General features: G+C 33.3%; 2 protein-coding genes across 2 annotated transcripts; one reads left to right on the top strand and one right to left on the bottom strand.

Annotated features, from left to right (window-relative positions):
* Positions 1 to 14,870: 14,870 nt before the first annotated feature.
* Positions 14,871 to 16,184, top strand: GL218_07397 (Flavohemoprotein; the record flags this gene model as incomplete). Its single annotated transcript, XM_033584150.1, has 1 exon — positions 14,871 to 16,184. One exon carries the CDS (start codon positions 14,871 to 14,873, stop codon positions 16,182 to 16,184), a length of 1,314 nt encoding a protein of 437 aa, XP_033432608.1.
* A 740-nt stretch (positions 16,185 to 16,924) lies between these two features.
* Positions 16,925 to 18,856, bottom strand: GL218_07396 (putative x-pro dipeptidyl- protein; the record flags this gene model as incomplete). Its single annotated transcript, XM_033584149.1, has 1 exon — positions 16,925 to 18,856. One exon carries the CDS (start codon positions 18,854 to 18,856, stop codon positions 16,925 to 16,927), a length of 1,932 nt encoding a protein of 643 aa, XP_033432652.1.
* Between the last annotated feature and the right edge of the window lie 267 nt (positions 18,857 to 19,123).

Below are 19,123 nucleotides of genomic sequence, written 5' to 3'. Positions count from 1 at the left end.
AATTTAATAAAGATTTTAATTAAATTAAAGATTTTTTTCTTTTTTATTTTAAAAAATATAAAATATACTATTTTAATAAAAAAATTAATTATAATTTAAATAAAATTATAATTATTTAATAAAAAGAAATTAATAATAAAATTTATAATAATAATATATTATAATTAATAATATAATTCTATAAATTAAAATAAATTATAAAGTATATATTTATTAATTTTATTATATTAATATTTAAAATATTTTTATATATATTCTTTTATTATAACTTTAATATTTAACCATCAAAAATTTTATATAATAAATTTTAAAATTTTATTTATTTTTATATATTTTATTATTAATATATTATATTTTAATTTTACAATATTTTTTTAAATATTTTAAAATATTTAAAATTAATTTTTTTTATATAAAAATTTTTCTTTTAATTTAAAATCTTTTCTAAAATTCTTTTTTTTATCCATATATAAAAAATTATTTCTTATCTTTATTTTAATTTTTTTTATAAATTTAGATAATTATTATAAAATTAAAAAATTATTTAATTGTTTAAAAATAAAAATTATCGCAATTAAATATATTATTTTAGGTTTTAAAAAATATAAAAAATACTTTTTTTATAAAATTATTATAATTAATTAATTTTTAATTCTTTTTTTCTTAAATTAATATTAAATTAATTTAAATAAAATATTAACTTTTTTATTTTACCGTCTTAAACAATAATTAATAATAAATTAATATAATAATAATTTTTATATTTATTAAATTTATTTTTTATTTAATACCTTTATAATAATAAAATAAATAAAATTTTAATAATTAAAATATATTTTAATATAATATTAAATTCTTTTTAAATAATAACTTTATTTTTAAAAATAATTAATTATTATTAATAATTTTTTATTATATATTTTATAATTTATTTTTATTAATATTAATTTTTATAAATAAAAAATTATAAGATATAATTTTTTATTATTTTCCATTTATAAAATAATTCTAATAATAATTTAATTTAAAATATTAATTTTAATAAAAACTTTTTTTTTTAAATTAAAATAAATTAAAATAAATTAAAATAAATTAAAATAAAAATAATAATATATTTTTTTTTAATTTTTTAAAAACTACCTTTATTTCTTTTATTTATTTCTAATCTTTTTTATTTTTTTTATTAACTTTTATAATTAAATTAATTATTTTTAAATATTTATAAATAAATTTTTTATAAACATTTAAAAAGTTTATAAATTATTATAATTTTTTAAAATTAATTAAAATTTCTTAATTAATAATATATTTAATTTTATTAAAAAATATAAAAATATTATTTATATTTATAATATAATTTAAAAATTTTACTTTTTTAATTATTTATTTATATTTTTATATTATTATTATTAAATTATAAATTATAAATTTTTTAAATATTTTTTTTAATAATTTTATTATATTTTTTTTTAATATTAATATAAATAAATAAATTATTAATATATATTAAAGAATTATTATTAATTATATTTTTAAAAATATTATTTATTATAATTTAAAATATAATAAAGGTATTATATAATTTAAATAATATAATAAAATATTTAAAAAATTTATATTTATATTTAAATATTATTTTTTATTCATTTCTTTTTTAATATAAATTAAATTAAATCTTATTTTAAAATTTATTTTAATAAATTATTTAATAATTTAAAATTAATTTTATATTTTTAAAATAAAAAGAATAAAATATTTAATTAATATAATAATAATATTTAATTTATAATAATTTATTACTAGTTATAAAAAATTTTTAAGATTTAATTTTAATATAAAAAATATTGGAAATATATAAGAAAAAATTAATTTATATATTTTTTTTATTTTAATTATATTATTTAATTATAATTTTAAAACCTTAAATTTTATTTTATTTATGGTATATAAAAATTCTTAAAAAAAAATCTTTTTTATTAAATTTATTATATAATTTTAAAGTTAATAATTAAAGAATTATTATTTTATTTTTTTTATTATAATAGGAATAAATTTTTTAAATTTTATAAAAATTTTATTTAATAAATTTTTAATTTTATTAATAATTTTTGATATATACTATTGAACAGGAGTAAGATAACTCCTAGAGTAAAACTATATATTCAACGTATTAGGTCCTTATAAAAAGCATCCCTAATAATTAAAGATAGCATTTTACTTTCGAATATATATATCGGGATTATATTGATTAAAGATAGGGCTTAAGCTTAAAAAGAAAGAAACGAATATATATATTTGTTGTAAAAAAAAGTGTGTATAATAAGTGTAAGTAACCATGAAACTAATAAATATAAATGATATTTATTTGTTAACTGTTGATGATAAAAGAGTGTCGATGATGATGATCAGGAGAATGCAACGATTTAAGGACCTTATATGGCCTTAAAAGCTAAGATTACATAATAAACCCTTGCATACGATGTTATTACAACATTGCACCTGTTTACTATATAATATTTTAAAAAGAAATATATATTATTTAAGTTTATAAAAATATTAATAAATTAATATAATAATAATTCTTTTTTTAAATAATAATTATATTAAATATTATTATTTTTTTTAATATTAATTTTTTAATAATAAAAAATTTTTAAATTTTAACTTTTATTATAAATAAAACTACAATCAATATTTTTATATTAAATAATATTTTAACCAAATATTTTTTATTATTATATAATATTATTATTTTAATAATAAATTTCTTTTTTAATTAAAATTTTTTTTTTATTTTTTTTTTTAAAATTTGTAAATTTATTAATTATTTTTTTAATAATAATTAATTTAATAAAATAATTATTTTAATTTAATTTTAATATTTTATAAAATATAATATAAAAAATATTTAAAAATTTAAATTAAAATTTTTAATTTTAATAATAAAATAAAAAACGTTAATTTTTTTTATTACTATATTAATTTTAACCTTTTTTTGCTATAATAAAAAAAGCTATTTTCTATTATTTTATTTTTTTTTAATAAAAGAAATTTTTTTAAAATAAATAGAAATTTCTTATTATTAATATTTTTTTAATAAAATATATTAACGTATTATATTTATTTTTATTATATTGTTAATATTTTTTTTTATCTTTTTTATATTAATTAATATTTATTTAATTAATTTTTATTAAAATTTCTTTATTAAAAAACCATTTTTAATTTTTAAAATTTAATTTAAATTTTTTATTTATTTTTAATTTATCTCCTTTTTTTAAAAATTAATTTAAGCTTAAATTAAAATAAATTTTTTTATTATAATTATTTTAATTTAATTTTAAACATTTTAATATTAAAATAAACTTTCTTTTTATTAATAATAATTTTAAATTAATAAATATATTTTTATAAATTTATTTAATTTCCTAAATTATTGCTAAAAATTTTTCGTTAATATTAAAAAATTTTTCTTATTTAAAATAAATTAATTTAATAATTTTATTAAAAAAGGTTTTAATTATATAATTTTAAAAAATTATTTTAAATTATTAAATTATTTTATTAAAATCTATAAATTTTATAATATATTAAATTATATCTTTTTAATATTTAAATTTATACATTTTTTTAAAATTTTTATATCTTTTAAAAAAATCTTTAAAACGTTTTTATAAAATTAATATATAATTAATTTATTAATTTATAAAATAAAACTGTTTTATTTAATTTAAACATTATTAATATTATAATTAAATTTTTTTAATAAATAATAACTTTACTTAATTAATATAAATATAATTTTTATAAAAGCTTTTAATATATATTTTTAAATATAATTTAACTTTTAATTATTATATATAGAATTTAAATAAATCTTTATTATTATAAATAAATAATTTATTTAAATATATTAAATTAATAATTATTAAAATAAATTTAATAAACCTTTTTAATATTTATAAAAATTTATTTTTTATTATATTATTATATTAAAATTTAAGGTTTTATTTAAATCTTTTTTAATTTAATGATAATTTATAAAGTAATTTTTAAAAAAAAATCAAATAAATTAAGGTTATTATTGTTATTATTTAAATTTTTTAAATCATTTTTAAAAACTTTTAATATATTTTAAAAAAAATTAAATTTAAATTTAATTTTTTTTAATATAATAAAAGGTTTTATTTGCGTTATTTTAAATTAAATACAAATATTTTTTAATATTTATTAAATTTATATATTTTATAATATTTATATAAATAGTAAGCCTTAAATTCTTTTTTTTAAATTAAAATATTTAATTAAAAATTCTTTAAATATTATTAATTAATAATTTTAAAAGAAATAATTAATAAAAAATTTAAATATAACTTTTTTATTTATATTTTATATAATTAAATTAACCGAAATATTTTAATTATTTTTAATTCTTTTAATAAATTCAATTAAAACGGTTTTTATATAAATTTAAATTTCTTTTATTCGTTTTTTAAAAATTTTATTTATATATATAAGATTAATATAATTTTAAATAAAAAAACTTTTAATTTATTTCTCTTTTTATATAGTTTAAATAATTATTTATTTTAATAGGTTTTTTTAAAATTTTTATTAAGTTTAAAAAGTTAAAAAAATATTATACTATTTTTTAATAATTTCTTTTAATTTAATAATTATTAGTTATTAGGTTTTATTTATTTAAGTAAAATAGGTTATAATTTCTTAAACTTTTTAAAAAAAGGTAAAATTAAACTATTTTATTTATTATTTAAATTAAATAATTTAATTAGTTAAAATTATAATATTAATTTATTATATTTATATTATAAAATTATATAAAATTTATATCTTTTAATATAAACGTTTAAATTAATTTATATTATTTTTATAAACTTTATTTATTAAACCGGTAAAATTTTATAAAAATTTATAAAATTCCTTTATTTATAAATATAATTAAATTAATTATTTAAGAAAATTTTATATAATAAAATTAATTTTTTTAATTTTAAATATTTTATACATAATTATATTATAATTTTAAAATTTATAAAAAATAAAAATATTATTTTTATTTAAATATGTAAATTTTATATTAATTAATTAAAATAATAATAATTTTAAAATATTAGGTTAAATAAAAAAGTAATTGTTTTATTTTTTAGAAAAAACTTTTTTTTTAAAAATGAATAAGAATTATATTTAATCTTTTCTTTAAAGTTAATTTTTTTAAAAATAAATAATATAATTTTGTAGCTTTTAATAACATTTATTTCGGATTATATAAAAAAGGAAGTAATTTTTAAAGGTATAAATTTAGTTATTTAAAAATAATTTAACCTTTAAATCTTTTTAATTAAAAGTTAAAAAAATAAAGGAAAAGTTAAAAAACTAAAAAAATTAAAATTAAAAATAACGAAATTAAAAAAAGATTATAAATTTATATAATTTTTAAATTAAAATTTTAAAATAATATAAAATAATTAATAATTTAAAATATATATATATTTTTAAAAAAATTGATTTTTTTTAAAATAATAAAAAATTATTTATAATAAGGTTTTAATAAAGTTTAAAATAAATTTAATATATTAATAATTTTTTAAAATTTTAAACTTTATAAAAATCTTTAATTTAATTTAAAAAATTTTAATTTATTTATAAACAATTTTAAAAAATATATTTTTATATTTAATTTTTTTATATTAATATATTAATTTTATAATATAATTTATTTATATTATTTTATAATATATTTTATTTAATAATTATAAAAATAATTATTTTAGCTGCTTAATTGGCTTTTGGCTGCCTTATATTCTAACCAATAATCCCTAGCCATGTTATCTGTGTGATATCCAAGGCTCTTGTTGCGGGATCCTTAGGCAGCTTTAATGGCGGTTTCCCGGATTATTCGCACTAGTACAGATGATATAGCTCTCGGAGGTAAAGATCCACCACCACCTTATTTGGAAGATTTAAAATCGATATGAGAAAGGGGAATACTTGGGGCTTCCGCAGATACGATTCGGCGGGCTGGGTTTCTCCTCCTTTTCTCTTCTATTGCCGTAGTTTTACCGACCACGATATTGTCAATCGCCCTCCTGTTGCCACCGCAGTTGGAGTAGCAGTGACTATTTGTGTGATTGTGGTGGTAACGGTCTCGGTCGACATCTTAGCTTAGTTAGTCTTGGAAGAAAAGGTTGTTAGTGTGTATATGGGTATCCATTGAGTGGTGCAATATAGTTGCAAGTTTAGCACATATGCCTGGGAATTTCTTGTATATTATTCAAGAAGCAACATATGTAATCTTTAAGAGCATTATAAAGCTGTTTTAATTCATAGGAGGTTTAGCTCCTACCTACGTTTAAAGGCTCTTTATTAGGTCATATATACCTAGATAGGTAGTGCTTTAATATATAGGGTAATTTTTCATAGATTTACCCTATCGTAGCCGAAGCCATGCTCTTTACTAATACTCCAAGGGAGATACCCCTATATCTACTCGTAGGTATAAGATTACTAAAAGTTACTACCTACCTCATAGGTACCTACTATATAAACAGAGGCAGCCCCATAGTAATTGAAAGAATCAGTAAGCGATTCACGCCTCACAAAAATAAAGATTCCGTCCCATATTTGGAAAGAGGAAGAGCTAGCAGAGTTTAAAAATCTAAACCTAAAGATTTTAGAGACTGCCTAAGTCATACTATGCGACGATAGGCTCTCCAGGTACTTATAATACTATAAGAATTAAGAAAGAGCCTTCTACTAGTTAAATTACCTGTGGATTACCTAGACATGGAAGTCATGAGTTGCCTTCAGAAACATTTAAGAAAGCCTGAAATTACGTCCCTCTACCCCCCCCCCGGTGATTATTTTACAACATTCAACAAACACTGTCAGAATTCTATATAAGAGATCTAGAATAAGGGACACTATTAGTACCTTGGTACGTATAGCCACGGGCTCCCAGAGTTAGCTTAGAGTCCCTCGAGGAACAGCAGAGTTGCTTTTATGCTTCTTGCTTCACCTCGTGATATACTCATACTAATAGCTTTTTTCTAGGACCAACCAAGCTAAAGTGACGACCAAGATGACAGAGACCATGACGGAGACAATCACACAAGCAACTACCACCACTAAAACTGCGACAGTAACGGGAGACCACCTTCGGCTCGCCAATAAATACGTTCTATTAAGTTTAGTCATAAACTTAAAGTACATTTGTAGTTCCCCCAGTAAAGGAGTTCATCAGATAGGTTTGGCCTCGAGCCAATGGACCAGTTTTGCCCGTGTAGAACAACCAAGAAGTGGCCCCCCTTACTATAACTCTGCGACCAGATATCGACGTAGAAAGAGGTTTCACCACTTCGGTAAAGCTCTTAGCCCAGGCGGCCACGTAGGTGACCCTGCAGGCAGCTATGATTAGTTTAGCTACAGACCTTCGCGAGCTGAACAGTGTTATCTTTATTATGTCTATTTGATCATTTACCTCTCCTATGGGTTTATTGTACCAGGCGATATACTAGCTTTGCTCCGGTCTTCCAGTCGTCCCTTACCCCATTGCCGCATTATGGGTAGGTATTTAGATATAGCTTGCCTTAGATGGGTTTTACGCTTACAGGTAGACGCTAACTAATTCACCATCATAATTTCCCTCCCACTTTTCCTTTCGTGCTGTCAAGGCCTTGAGTAAAGATTTATACTAGCCGTAGTCGAAATGTCCGGTAGATATGTAGTCAGATGATGTGGTCTGTGCTCCCCTTTTCTGTCAAGTACCTAAGTACATCTACCTCCCCTCCCTAATTCAAATATTATCAATCTCGTACGTGTTGGTTTCGTGACAAACATCATTTTGCGAGCCTCTTGTAACTTTCTTTATTCGTAACTCAAGTTTTCGTAAAGACAACCAAATGGTTAAGAGATGAAGATAAATACTATTTTTTATAAAGAGATTATCTTTTACTCAACAGGTTGAAGGTGACAACTATCTTATGGAGGTTTTTATCGTGACAAATCTAAGCCATGACGAGAGATCGACCAAAACCATGAGCCAATCATAGATTGTTAAAACCCGGGAATCTTGAAACGGATTTTCTGCATGGTTCTCCGCCAAGAACAAAAGCCCTAGGCCGATCATGGATCGCCAATGGATCCACGGTTGATCCGGCTTGATCCAATCCTCGCCCTTCGCTTGTCCTCGTTCACTCTCGCTCTCGACTCTCTCTCTCATTGGCGGCTTCATCCCACCATCGCGCGTGTTTCGAAACAATGAGGAGGCGGGCTGGGATCGACTCGTTTCAGGTTGAGCCGACCATCGAATGGCCTCCAGTCCCTTTTCTCCATTACCGTATATTCTCTGCTACCGATGAACGATAGTTGGTAGGGCTCTTCCCCAATGAGCGTCCAGCATAGGATGATGATGCCCGGGACCACGGTCCATTGAGAGTATGACAGAGAATACAAGGGGTAGTTATTTTGGGGGTAATATATTACAGAAAAGTAGCCAAATGCGCGCGGGTACTACCTACAAGTCTACCCAACGTAATTTTCTAAATTTGTTATTCCTCGAAATCCATTTCTGTCTTTTTGATCTAGATTTGATCACTTGCTAATTCCCCCCTGGAATACCACCTCCTATCGTAGCCCAAGCTTAGAACATTGATATTGGAATGAGCATTGACATTAACATTAACATTGACATTGACATCGACAACGCCAATCAATACTAGAAAAAGAACAATGGATCATCCATCGAGGGTACTAGCGCAGGCGCGAGAGCATCTCGAAGCTTTGAAGCAATCCGGTCTCAGCCGCGATGCCCTGCTCGCCTTACTAGGAGAAGAATCACAACCGCAACAGCCACAACAACAGCAGCAGCAACAAGCTCCTATGATAGCTGAAGGTATGAGATTGCCTCCTTGGGATAATATCAATTGCCCAATTATATTAACTGGTGTTAATGGTCTTAGCCATACCAAATTTCAGTTATAGAGATATCAATTCTTTCACCCAACAGCCCCCCAGACAACGATCTTCTGTCTCGTCATCTAGATCCAGCTCTTCGAGTCGCGACAGCGTATTCTCCGCCGCCTCCATACGAAGCTCTATATCGTCAGCCTCAGCCCTAACGACTACTGACGCGAAGTTCTGGTGCACGTCCTGCGATAAGACGTTTAAGAGGAAATTCGACTGGAAGCGACACGAGGAAGAGTTTCACGAGCGATCGCGAAAATACCCCTGCCCGAGCTGCAACCAAAGCTTCTGGGGACCCAATACATTCAACCAACATCACAAGTCAGCACACGGCTGTAAAACCTGCCCACATGCTGATACCGTAGTCAAGCATTTACGGAAGAGAAGGGCATGGGGTTGTGGCTTTTGTGCTGCGATGTACGGCACGTTCGAAAAGCATATAGACCACGTCGCCGCACATTTCGAATCCGGAAGCACAAAGGCTGACTGGCTGCACTCTAACGTCATCTATGGCCTACTACACCAACACCTCATCCATGAGGCTTGGAAGGCGTTGATCGCGAGGAAACAGAGTAAGTTCAATGGCCACCAGCCCATGTTCAGCTGGAGTCCCGAGTCAACCGGACGAGCTCAGGGTTTCGTAGAGAACGAAAACCCTGGGCAGTTGCAAGACTTATTAGAATTTTTCGACGGAACCAAGGAGTCCGCGGAGAGCATCGTCGAAATGGCGTACACTTGCGTCCACATCGTATTCCGACCAAGGTCAGCTTCCGGTAGTCAAGGTACCTCTCAGTCTGCCTCAGGTTCAGCTTCGCCCTCCACTATGCCCAAACACATATCCGTCTTGCCAAGGGCTCCGTCGGTTCCGCGGCGCTCAGCATCTACATCCGCACTGCCTGGTGTAAGCAGACACGGTAGACGAACACCGTCCATGGATTCCAGCCGTACTGCCCCTGCTCAAGTTCCAAATTTGAACTTGGCAATGCCGATGGCACCAAATAGCCAACAACATATGATTAGTGCATACCAAAATTTTTCCATGCAACCAAGTCAACAACAAAGATACGTACCTCCGATCAGCACCGACAAGGCATTACCGCCGGAGCCGCTAGCACCATCGCCGACTTCGCCCATGAATATCGACTTTCCACTCTTCAACACCGGAGATGGACTGCTACCGCCGCTCAACCTATCATCAGATGACTGGCCGAGTTTTACCAGCACATTGATTGAAGAAGAGGAGCCGCCGCATCCCTTGTCTTCCAATGACTTCCCTATGACATGGGATGATCTCGGACAGTTCCAATCGAATCCCCAACGGTGATCAAAGTTAGTTGTGAACAGGAGAGGCGTCAAAGCCGAGGAATTAATAGTGCCATGTATATTTTTATTATGCCCGGGTCATGAAGCTCGGCTGGAATGCATAATGTAATGATAGCGGACGATAAATAATTGCATTGTATCATGTTCGATGTTAAAATACAACGAAATATTACAAAATCGAGATTTAACGTCTCAGAGTCCAACAACTACCTAAAGCTAATTGAAGTTCCATGCTCGAGAAACCATATATGTAAAGAGGTACCTAGATGACGTTTTTAAGTCGTCAGGTAAGCAACGTTGAAATACCTACATAAGGTATGTACCTAATTCTAACTCTCCGATTCGCTGCCAGCACAACAACATACCGGTAATGCCTAGCCACTAGAAGAAGAGATCCCCATTGGATATTTCTTTGGCATCATCGGGATAATTATCATGTGAAGATCATATGTATGTCACGCTGTACCTATGGCTCTACATATGCCCGAAGAGAGTTTAAAGTGCATGGTTCAGGCTTTCGGTCCTAAAGTGCAGCCAATCAAGGACTTTTGCCCTGACTTAAAAGTTAAGTCTAAATAAGGTATTCTGGGTTTCCTAATGAGGCAATATTGATCATCTAACTCTTCGTTGCGAGTTGAGGACATTCTATTAAACATCATTTTTATATGCTTGTTCAATTTATCATTCAAATACATCCCGACAACACAGGAAACAACGGAAATGCATATAGGGACTATTAAAATACCTATAAAAATGTTGTCGCAAGTGAAAGATTAAAAAAAAGGACCCCCCCAAAAAACCTCATGAGATTCGCCATGGTGGGGAGGTCTAAGGTGTATATGCCCTAGATAAACTAACTGATAGCATCAAAAAGATAAAAAAAAGAACAGCAACACCATAAATCAAAAAGTTAAGCTAGCTCCACTCCGTTTCGATCGGAGGTCCTCCGGGTTATGAGCCCGGCGCGCTTCCGCTGCGCCATGAAGCTTTGTGTGAGTACTTGTATCTCACCGTTGGTTGCAGTTGCGATGTTTTGACCTATAAATTCATTGCCGATTTCACCTGTGAGTCACATCACATCGTCACAATCAATACTGGAAGATCCCCTATTGGACGGTGTTTTTTTATGTACTTTGTTCCTTGTAGCCGTAGGAATTTTTAAATGTTAAATGTTTTAATTGTTGGCCTTTGGGTTCATCTTTCGTGGCTATGTAATATGTGTGGTTTATCCAGGATGTGACATTCTTCAGGATATTCATGCTAGGGACAATACCACGCTTCTCGTAAAACAGTTAAAAATATCCTAGGAGATGGTCATTGTATTATTTCACGACGCAAAAGGTGGATTTGATAATGTAACTTGGTAATAAATTAGCACATGTATTTGAACGTTTATTTTTACCCTTTGTTATCTTTTAACGTACCTTTGACAATAGCCTGGCTATTTGTGGATGATAGCTATATAATTATATCAACGTTCTAATTGAAATAAGCAAGATAAAGGAACATATGTTTATGGGCTTTCTATTAAGGCTCTACTTTATACTTTAGTTGTCTATCCGTGCCTTGTTTATTATTTGATAATGCACTTCTTGGAGTTTCTCATTTAAACTCATACTAACTATCCTAAAATAGTAGACTATAAATATACCTGTCTATGTTCTAACTATCAGTTAGGATATATGTATAACTACTGCTAAACGTTTTAATTCCGAAAAATTCTTCCTTATCCTAAATTCCTATCTGATATCACAGTAGTAAGTTCTGGTAGCCGGATGAAATTGTATAGGTCGATTCACCAAGTTCTAGTATATTATTAATGTTATCATGTTAAGAACACTGTCAGATGAATGCTACCATAGATCTCTTTACCTAGTAGATACCTAACCTAGAGTTATCCTTCGGATAAGTTAGGGGGAACCAGCGAGCGTGATTTAATTATACTCCTGTAATAGTTTCACTTTTCTATTTATCCTCTTTATATTACTAGTAACTATGCTATTTCGGAATATTAAGATAAGTATCTTTAAGAGCAATTTTTTTTGAAACATTTTTAGAGTCTAGTATTACTACCTCTACTTTAACATAGTCAGCTACTGACGCTCTGACCCCTTTTACATGCATTGTCTTAATTAGATCATTCCTAGACTTAGAGCTTAGTATAGGGTTAATGATTCTTTTTTAATGGACCCCTGAAGCTGATTGAGGTTGTTATGCTAACTGCTTACCTAATTATGCTCTACTTAAGCCTTAAGTGTCACTTTACAGGAATACTCCTGTGCTTCTTACTTAGGTATAGACGGAATTTTATAATACTATCTAAATTTACTTCAATATGATGTAAACTCGTGAATCGAGCTAGGGTTATCGTCTGGGAAGTTTTCTTAGCGTAAAGAGACAAACCTGCACCTTTACAAGTCACACAAATACGCTGCTGACAAACCGCCAAGAGCAACCTTGCTGAGAAGCCGACGCCCGGAGGACATCAGTTAGCATGATGGCGAGTATCGGCCGCGACGTAATATAGGTGGAGAATTTGACGGAGGATGTGTCAAAGCGGCTGAGCGGCTAGACATCGCTAGCGGTATGTAGCCGCACAGGCTCTTGATGCTGAGACTGGGACAGGGCTGGGAAATAGTGGATTGGCAAATAGGAAATCTGGTGTAAGATAAAGAAAGGGGGAGATTGAGCACGGACTAGATGTTGGGTCGGGGGTATCGGGTTTGAAGATCATCTAGTACCTAGGGGCAATCACATCTTAAACAGGGGTTAATTGTTACTTGATTTTTATTAATTACTCCGACAATAAATTAAGAGGCGTAGCGATTAAAGCATTGTTTGCTTGCGTAACTCTGGCATCTTTAATGAGGTCGTTTAGGTTGTGTCAAAGAGATAGGTTGGTAGCTTCAAGTACCAAGCAGATTAGCTAGTTATAAAGTCGTATTTTGGATTATGACTTTCTGACTTGGGAGCTTGGGAGCTTGGGGGTCACTTTCACCCTGGACCTACTGGCGAATAAATTACTAAAAAGAGACTATAGTGAGATCTTAGAATGTGATAGATCATCTGGGGAGTTGATTACTGGTGCGGGTGTTACCTATCCATTAAACTCGAAATTCAGCCCGGAGCTCGGTTAGAAATGAGTGTACGTAAATAATATCTCGTAGCTACTAGCTTATGAAAGTAAAATCCTAGTACCTACCTTTACTCTCGCATAACCAACGTAATTAACATAGTAAACCGAACTATCTAAGTAGTTTGGTTGGAGACTGTGTATATACGCCATACACATGCATTATTAATAATGATGATAATTAGATCGGGACCGGAGAGAAGCAATCTTGGATAGAATAGATGCGATTTTTAAAAATCCCAGTGCTTGCAGATCGCGAAAATCATGGAGTTCGTAATGAAACCTTAAGGGACTAACTTAAGGCTGTAAGGGTCCGGAGGATTAAGTCCCTCTTATTATCAGGGCCGAGGTAGGATGCCGAGAGCAAACGACGGCGGGAACTATGCGTTAGTCTGGCGGCTAGAAAAGGATATCCGGACAGCTCACGACGATCTATGATGAATTATTGTAATATGATTGGTCCCCAACAAATTGCTAATGCACACCGGGACGCCGGGTCCATCTATACCTAAGTTTAATTCTTCATGTATTAGCTCTGGTTTGCTTTTTTTTCGAATACGGATACCTAACTAGAAGAGATTTAACTACTAGTTAAAACTGAAGAAGAAAATATCGACAAGTCGATGCAAGGAGTTTACGTATAAACAAGGTATACAACCTAGGTCCTAGGCATTTTAAGATCCAAGCATCTGGCACATGGCTTAGAACTGGGGTCCCCTGGTATTTCATGTGCGTACTCGCTAAGCCGGAATTTTTCGCCGTCTTCTAGAAGAGTTCAATAATCGTTCGATATGGGGGATCTGGCCTGAGATATCTTTCCAGCCACGCATGAAAGTGCCGTCACATCATGCCATTTTACCTCAAAAGTATCTGCCGCTCGCGTGATTTTCAACCCTTGGAAAATGTTTGGTATTATATTGTATTATATGTATTATATTGTAGTTATTGTATTATCGCATAGAATCGGTAATGACCGCAAACACATAACTTCGTCATGCTATCCCATGTGCTATCCCATGCACTAGAAGCACGCACTAGAAATTTTTCAACATTCAGCCAGAGTTTAAACTTGACGCATGACTCCGCAAAAGCGGAACGAGATATAACGCCTTATGAGCACGAGGCGGTAAGCAAGGGTATTAAAGAGTTTAGGACCATGTATTTACCATGTATTTGCCATCTGCCATCTGCCATCTACAAGTTACGAAACTTTCATAGTTTTAAGAACCCGTGTTTGAAACCTTTGCCTCGAATAATTGGACCAGTAACCCAACCAATGCAAACCGCATTTGTTAATTATATTTCTCTCTAATCAAACTGCCGCCACTGTGTTACTCCAAACTTACCTACTTATAGAGTCTTACCTATTTCTTTATCACAAGTGAATCTTATTGTCTTCGAGGAAAACTTCAAAAGACAATAATTAGCCGCCATGGCTCTCAATTATAAAGAATCAAGATTAGTCAAGGATACACTACCATCCCTACGCCAACATGGTGAACATATTGCGACTGTCTTCTATAAGACGATGTTACGCGACCATCCCGAACTCCATAATTACTTCAACACGGTGAATATGCACACAGGAAAGCAGCCGCGCGCCCTGACGACACTTATTCTAGCATTCGCTTCCAACATTGTCAACATTAGCGAGTTAACACCGAAGCTAGAACGTGTGGCCCAAAAGCACGCCTCGCTGAACATCCAGCCCGAGCAATACGAGATTGTCGGCAAGTATCTACTGCGAGCGTTTTCAGCCGTCCTCGGCCCTGCCATGACCCCTGATGTGAAGCTGGCATGGACGAAAGCTTACTGGGTCATGGCGAAGATGCTAACGGGCCGAGAAGCTCACATCTACCGCGAGTTTGAGGACTGGCAGGGCTGGCGGAAGTTTATGATCTTCAACAAGAAGAACGAGACCGTAGAGGGAAACATCGTCTCCTTCATTTTGAAACCAGTCGATGGAAAGCCCTTACCGGCATTCATGCCGGGCCAGTACGTCACCTTGAGGATCACAGTCCCGGGCATGAAGTTTGCTCAGCTCAGGCAGTATTCGCTGAGCGATGCGCCTAGCCACGACCACTATCGGATTACCGTCAAGCGAGACCAGGGGTCAAATTGGGATTACGCCAAACCTGATGACATTATGACGATTTCCTCGGCTGCCAGCAGCGCGTCGGATAGCAGTATTGGAAGCGTGCAACCATGCAGACCTGGTGTCGTCTCCAACTCGCTCATTGACGAGTTCCACGAAGGAGACACCATTGAGTTGACGCACCCGTCGGGTTCTTTCTCCCTTAACACGAAAGTGGACACCTCGATGCCGCTTGTCCTCATCTCCGCCGGAGTCTGCGTAGCGCCGCTGCTGTCGATGCTGAACGCTGTTGTAGAACAGCGAATCAACAGGCCGGTATCCTGGATCCAGGCGTCGCGACACGACGCCCCTTTCCAAGCACATGTCGAAAACATGGCTAAGAGGCATCCGAATATGAGGACCAAGTTCTTCAAGTCGAGGCTGTCGGATAGCGATGTGCTGTCGTATACTTCGACCTTCGATAACGACTTCCTCTCCCTCACGGCCGAGGACTTGTATCTAAGAAATGGCTCGGCCGAGTACTACATATGCGGCCCCGAGAAATTCATGATGCAGGCGTCTGAGCACTTACACAAGTATGGTGTGAAACCAGAAATGGTGCAGTTCGAGATCTTCTCAGTAGGAACTTTTGAGATGAGAATGGAGGACTGATTGGAGTACGGGACTAGTCGATACGACAGAGGTCGTCTCGAATAGCCATCTACGGCGCCATTCATCACGGCGCTTCGTGGTTGATCTATCTACTCTAGGTTTTCTCTAAGAAGCCTACTGGGTATTAGCCACATACCATATCCTAACGCATAGTGCGTAGCCGAGCGAAACGAGTGAAGCTAGATTTTTATCTAGCTTATTGAGCTCCGAGGAGCCCTACTAGAGCCTGCTTTAATTGGTCATTGGTCCATGGTAGCCATGGAATAGGAGCCGCCCGACACAAAGCAAGAGGGAATAGCCGAGCCGATCCTTTCTTCTAGGAGGAGTAATACTAAGGGTTTGGCCGAAGTGATTTGGCGTATGGCGTTGAGTTTGCTACGTTAAGCAGCTAAAACCCCAATCACCCCACAGCTACGGAGAATTCCATCAAACAAAGATGTCATAGAAGATGTACAATAGGAAGCACGAGTCATGTCTTAGATTATTAGAGCTTATGTACCTTACGGTCCGATTGGGAATACAAATGATTTTAACTACCTAACTACCTGAATCCCCTTGATACCTCTATGAGAAACGAGTAACAGATCGGCTTAAGGTGCATAATTCTCAGTGACACCTATCGTGGTTTTTTATCATGTAAAAAGGAGTACCTAAATGTTCTTATGAAATTGAAAAGGGGTGGATTAAAAGTTGAATCTACATCCTTTGAAACCCAGTTGAAAACCCCTCTCATTATCCTGCTATAGCTTATCCTCATAAAACCTCCACCCCGACTTGAAATCCTTCTTAAGCTCCTTATCCAGAACCAATGCTCTAAGCATCTCAATAGGCATGACATTAGCGCGCAAGACCCGGTCGTGGAACTCCTTCTCGCGCATCTTCCCGTGCCCATCTCCTAGGGCCTCCTTTCGCAGACGCATCAGTTGCAGCGCTCCAAGCATATAGCCGGCTTGGTATAGAGGCGAATAGTCGCCGCCAAGACTACGTCGGACCTCGCCTTCAGCCGTTGCGCGCTCGTGACCTACCTTGTTGACGAGGAGATCAACACACTGCCGTGCGTCTAATTGGCCTAGGTGGAAACGTACAGAAAACAGAATCCGCGCGCACCTATGCATACGCCAGAACAGCGAGCCAATCTTATCTTCAGCGCTCACGAAGAAGTCGCCTCGTTCCCAGAGTACCATCTCCCAGTAGAGTGCCCACCCCTCGACGAAAAAGGGGGTGTCGAAAAGCGCGCGGCGGTAGTGATGGTGCCGTTCTCCCATGAAGATCTGCAAGTGATGACCTGGAATCATCTCGTGAAAGGCTGTCGCTCGCCCAAAGTGCCGGTTGTTACCGCGCAGCGACATGAGCTTGGCCTCGTGTGCCATATCCCGCGTAGGATAAGACATTTGCATAGTCGGGCCACCGAGGAAGAACGGCGACACCTTCTGCCGCTCTGCTTCAATCATAGTCATACGGATAGCCTCCTCGGCGATGCGCGGTACCGTTACAAGATCGTGTTTTTTGACATACGCGGCACCCTCGTTGATGAGCGACCGGATGAAAGCTGGGTATGCTCCCGGTGGTTCGTACAAGTTCTTGACGTGCTCGAGGGCGCTGCGCCAGTGCGTTCCAAAGTTGAGTTGCTGCGATGCCTTGATCATCTCCGCTTCGCACCATGCATATTCCTTCTCCGCGATACGTAAAAGTTCTTCGGGTGTGTATGGGATCATCTCAGCTTCGAGATCACTCAGCAGGCCGTCGCGTCCAATGGGTTCTCCAACGATGGTCTCTTCATCACCGGGTTTTACGCCTACCAGAACCTCGCGTAGGAGAGTTACAATTCCACCAAGAGCCACATCGAGGCGTTTATAAGGCTCCGTGACCCACCAGTCGAATAGGGGGTCGTAATCCTTGTAGAAAGAGTACGTCTCCGCGAGCTTTTTTCGTAGAGCTGCGACCCTGCGGACGGCACGATGTCCAGTAGCCTTCGAGTACTTGCCAGCATTGTGACTGACGTGATCTCGAGCCTCGAAGATAAGCTTCTCCGTCGCAGTAAGGCTATCAGCAAGAGCCTTTGGATCAATCGGCTCGACACGCCGGCGCTGTTCGCACCATGTCGTAATGGGAGTAGCAAACGGTTCAATGAAGGCTGTAAACTTGGCATCTCGAGCCTTATCGAGCTCAAGTGTGCGTCGTGCGCGCCGTAGGTAGTTCCGAAGTAGCAGATGGTCGACCCTATCATCCTGTGAAGAGTAGGAGTCGAAAGGCTGTCTTTCGAGGTCTGCAAGTTCATCTTGGTAGAATGTTTCCAGCCTTGCATTCCGTGATGCGGAGCCATCGATATCATAATAAGCTGTTAAGTCTCGTAGGTCGTTCCATACACGTACAACGCGATCCTGAATTGACTCGGGAGGTGGCTCTTTAGACGGTACTTCGACGGCAGTCCAGTCCTCCTCGCCATCTTCCTTCTCTATCAACTCTATTTCCTTGGTAAGATCGTCTACTACAGCATTTGACTCTAGTGGCGACGGTGGTTTGGAAGCCGTGTCGCTCTCGCCGTCTTGTCCATTTTGAGCAATCTTACGAATTAAATCATACATCTTCTTAGGGTCCCTGCTGTGTCCGAAATCCCATCCGGCATTGGAAAGTTTGCATTTCATATCTGCCGATAGCGAACGCTTCATCATAAGCAGGACAGTGAGACGGTTCTTCCGCCATCGCAAGTAGTCCGGGGTATCATTATCGCCAGCGGGTGCTAAAATACTCGCGGTGACGAAAGGAAGTAGATTTCTCGCGCGTAAGGCCTCGATCAATTCGGTATTCCATCTTGGATAATCTTCTAATTCGGAGAGTTTATGCCTTTGCTGAGGCGGAGCCGTTGGACTGTAATTGAGTGAAGCCATATTAAACTCTCAATATTATTAGATTTCTTACGTTTGACGATATTCCACTAT

Source organism: Daldinia childiae (genome assembly GCF_008694065.1).
Source record: "Daldinia childiae strain JS-1345 chromosome Unknown Scaffold9, whole genome shotgun sequence".
Taxonomy (NCBI): Eukaryota; Fungi; Ascomycota; class Sordariomycetes; order Xylariales; family Hypoxylaceae; genus Daldinia; species Daldinia childiae.
This window is presented reverse-complemented; position numbering and strand designations above follow the sequence as displayed.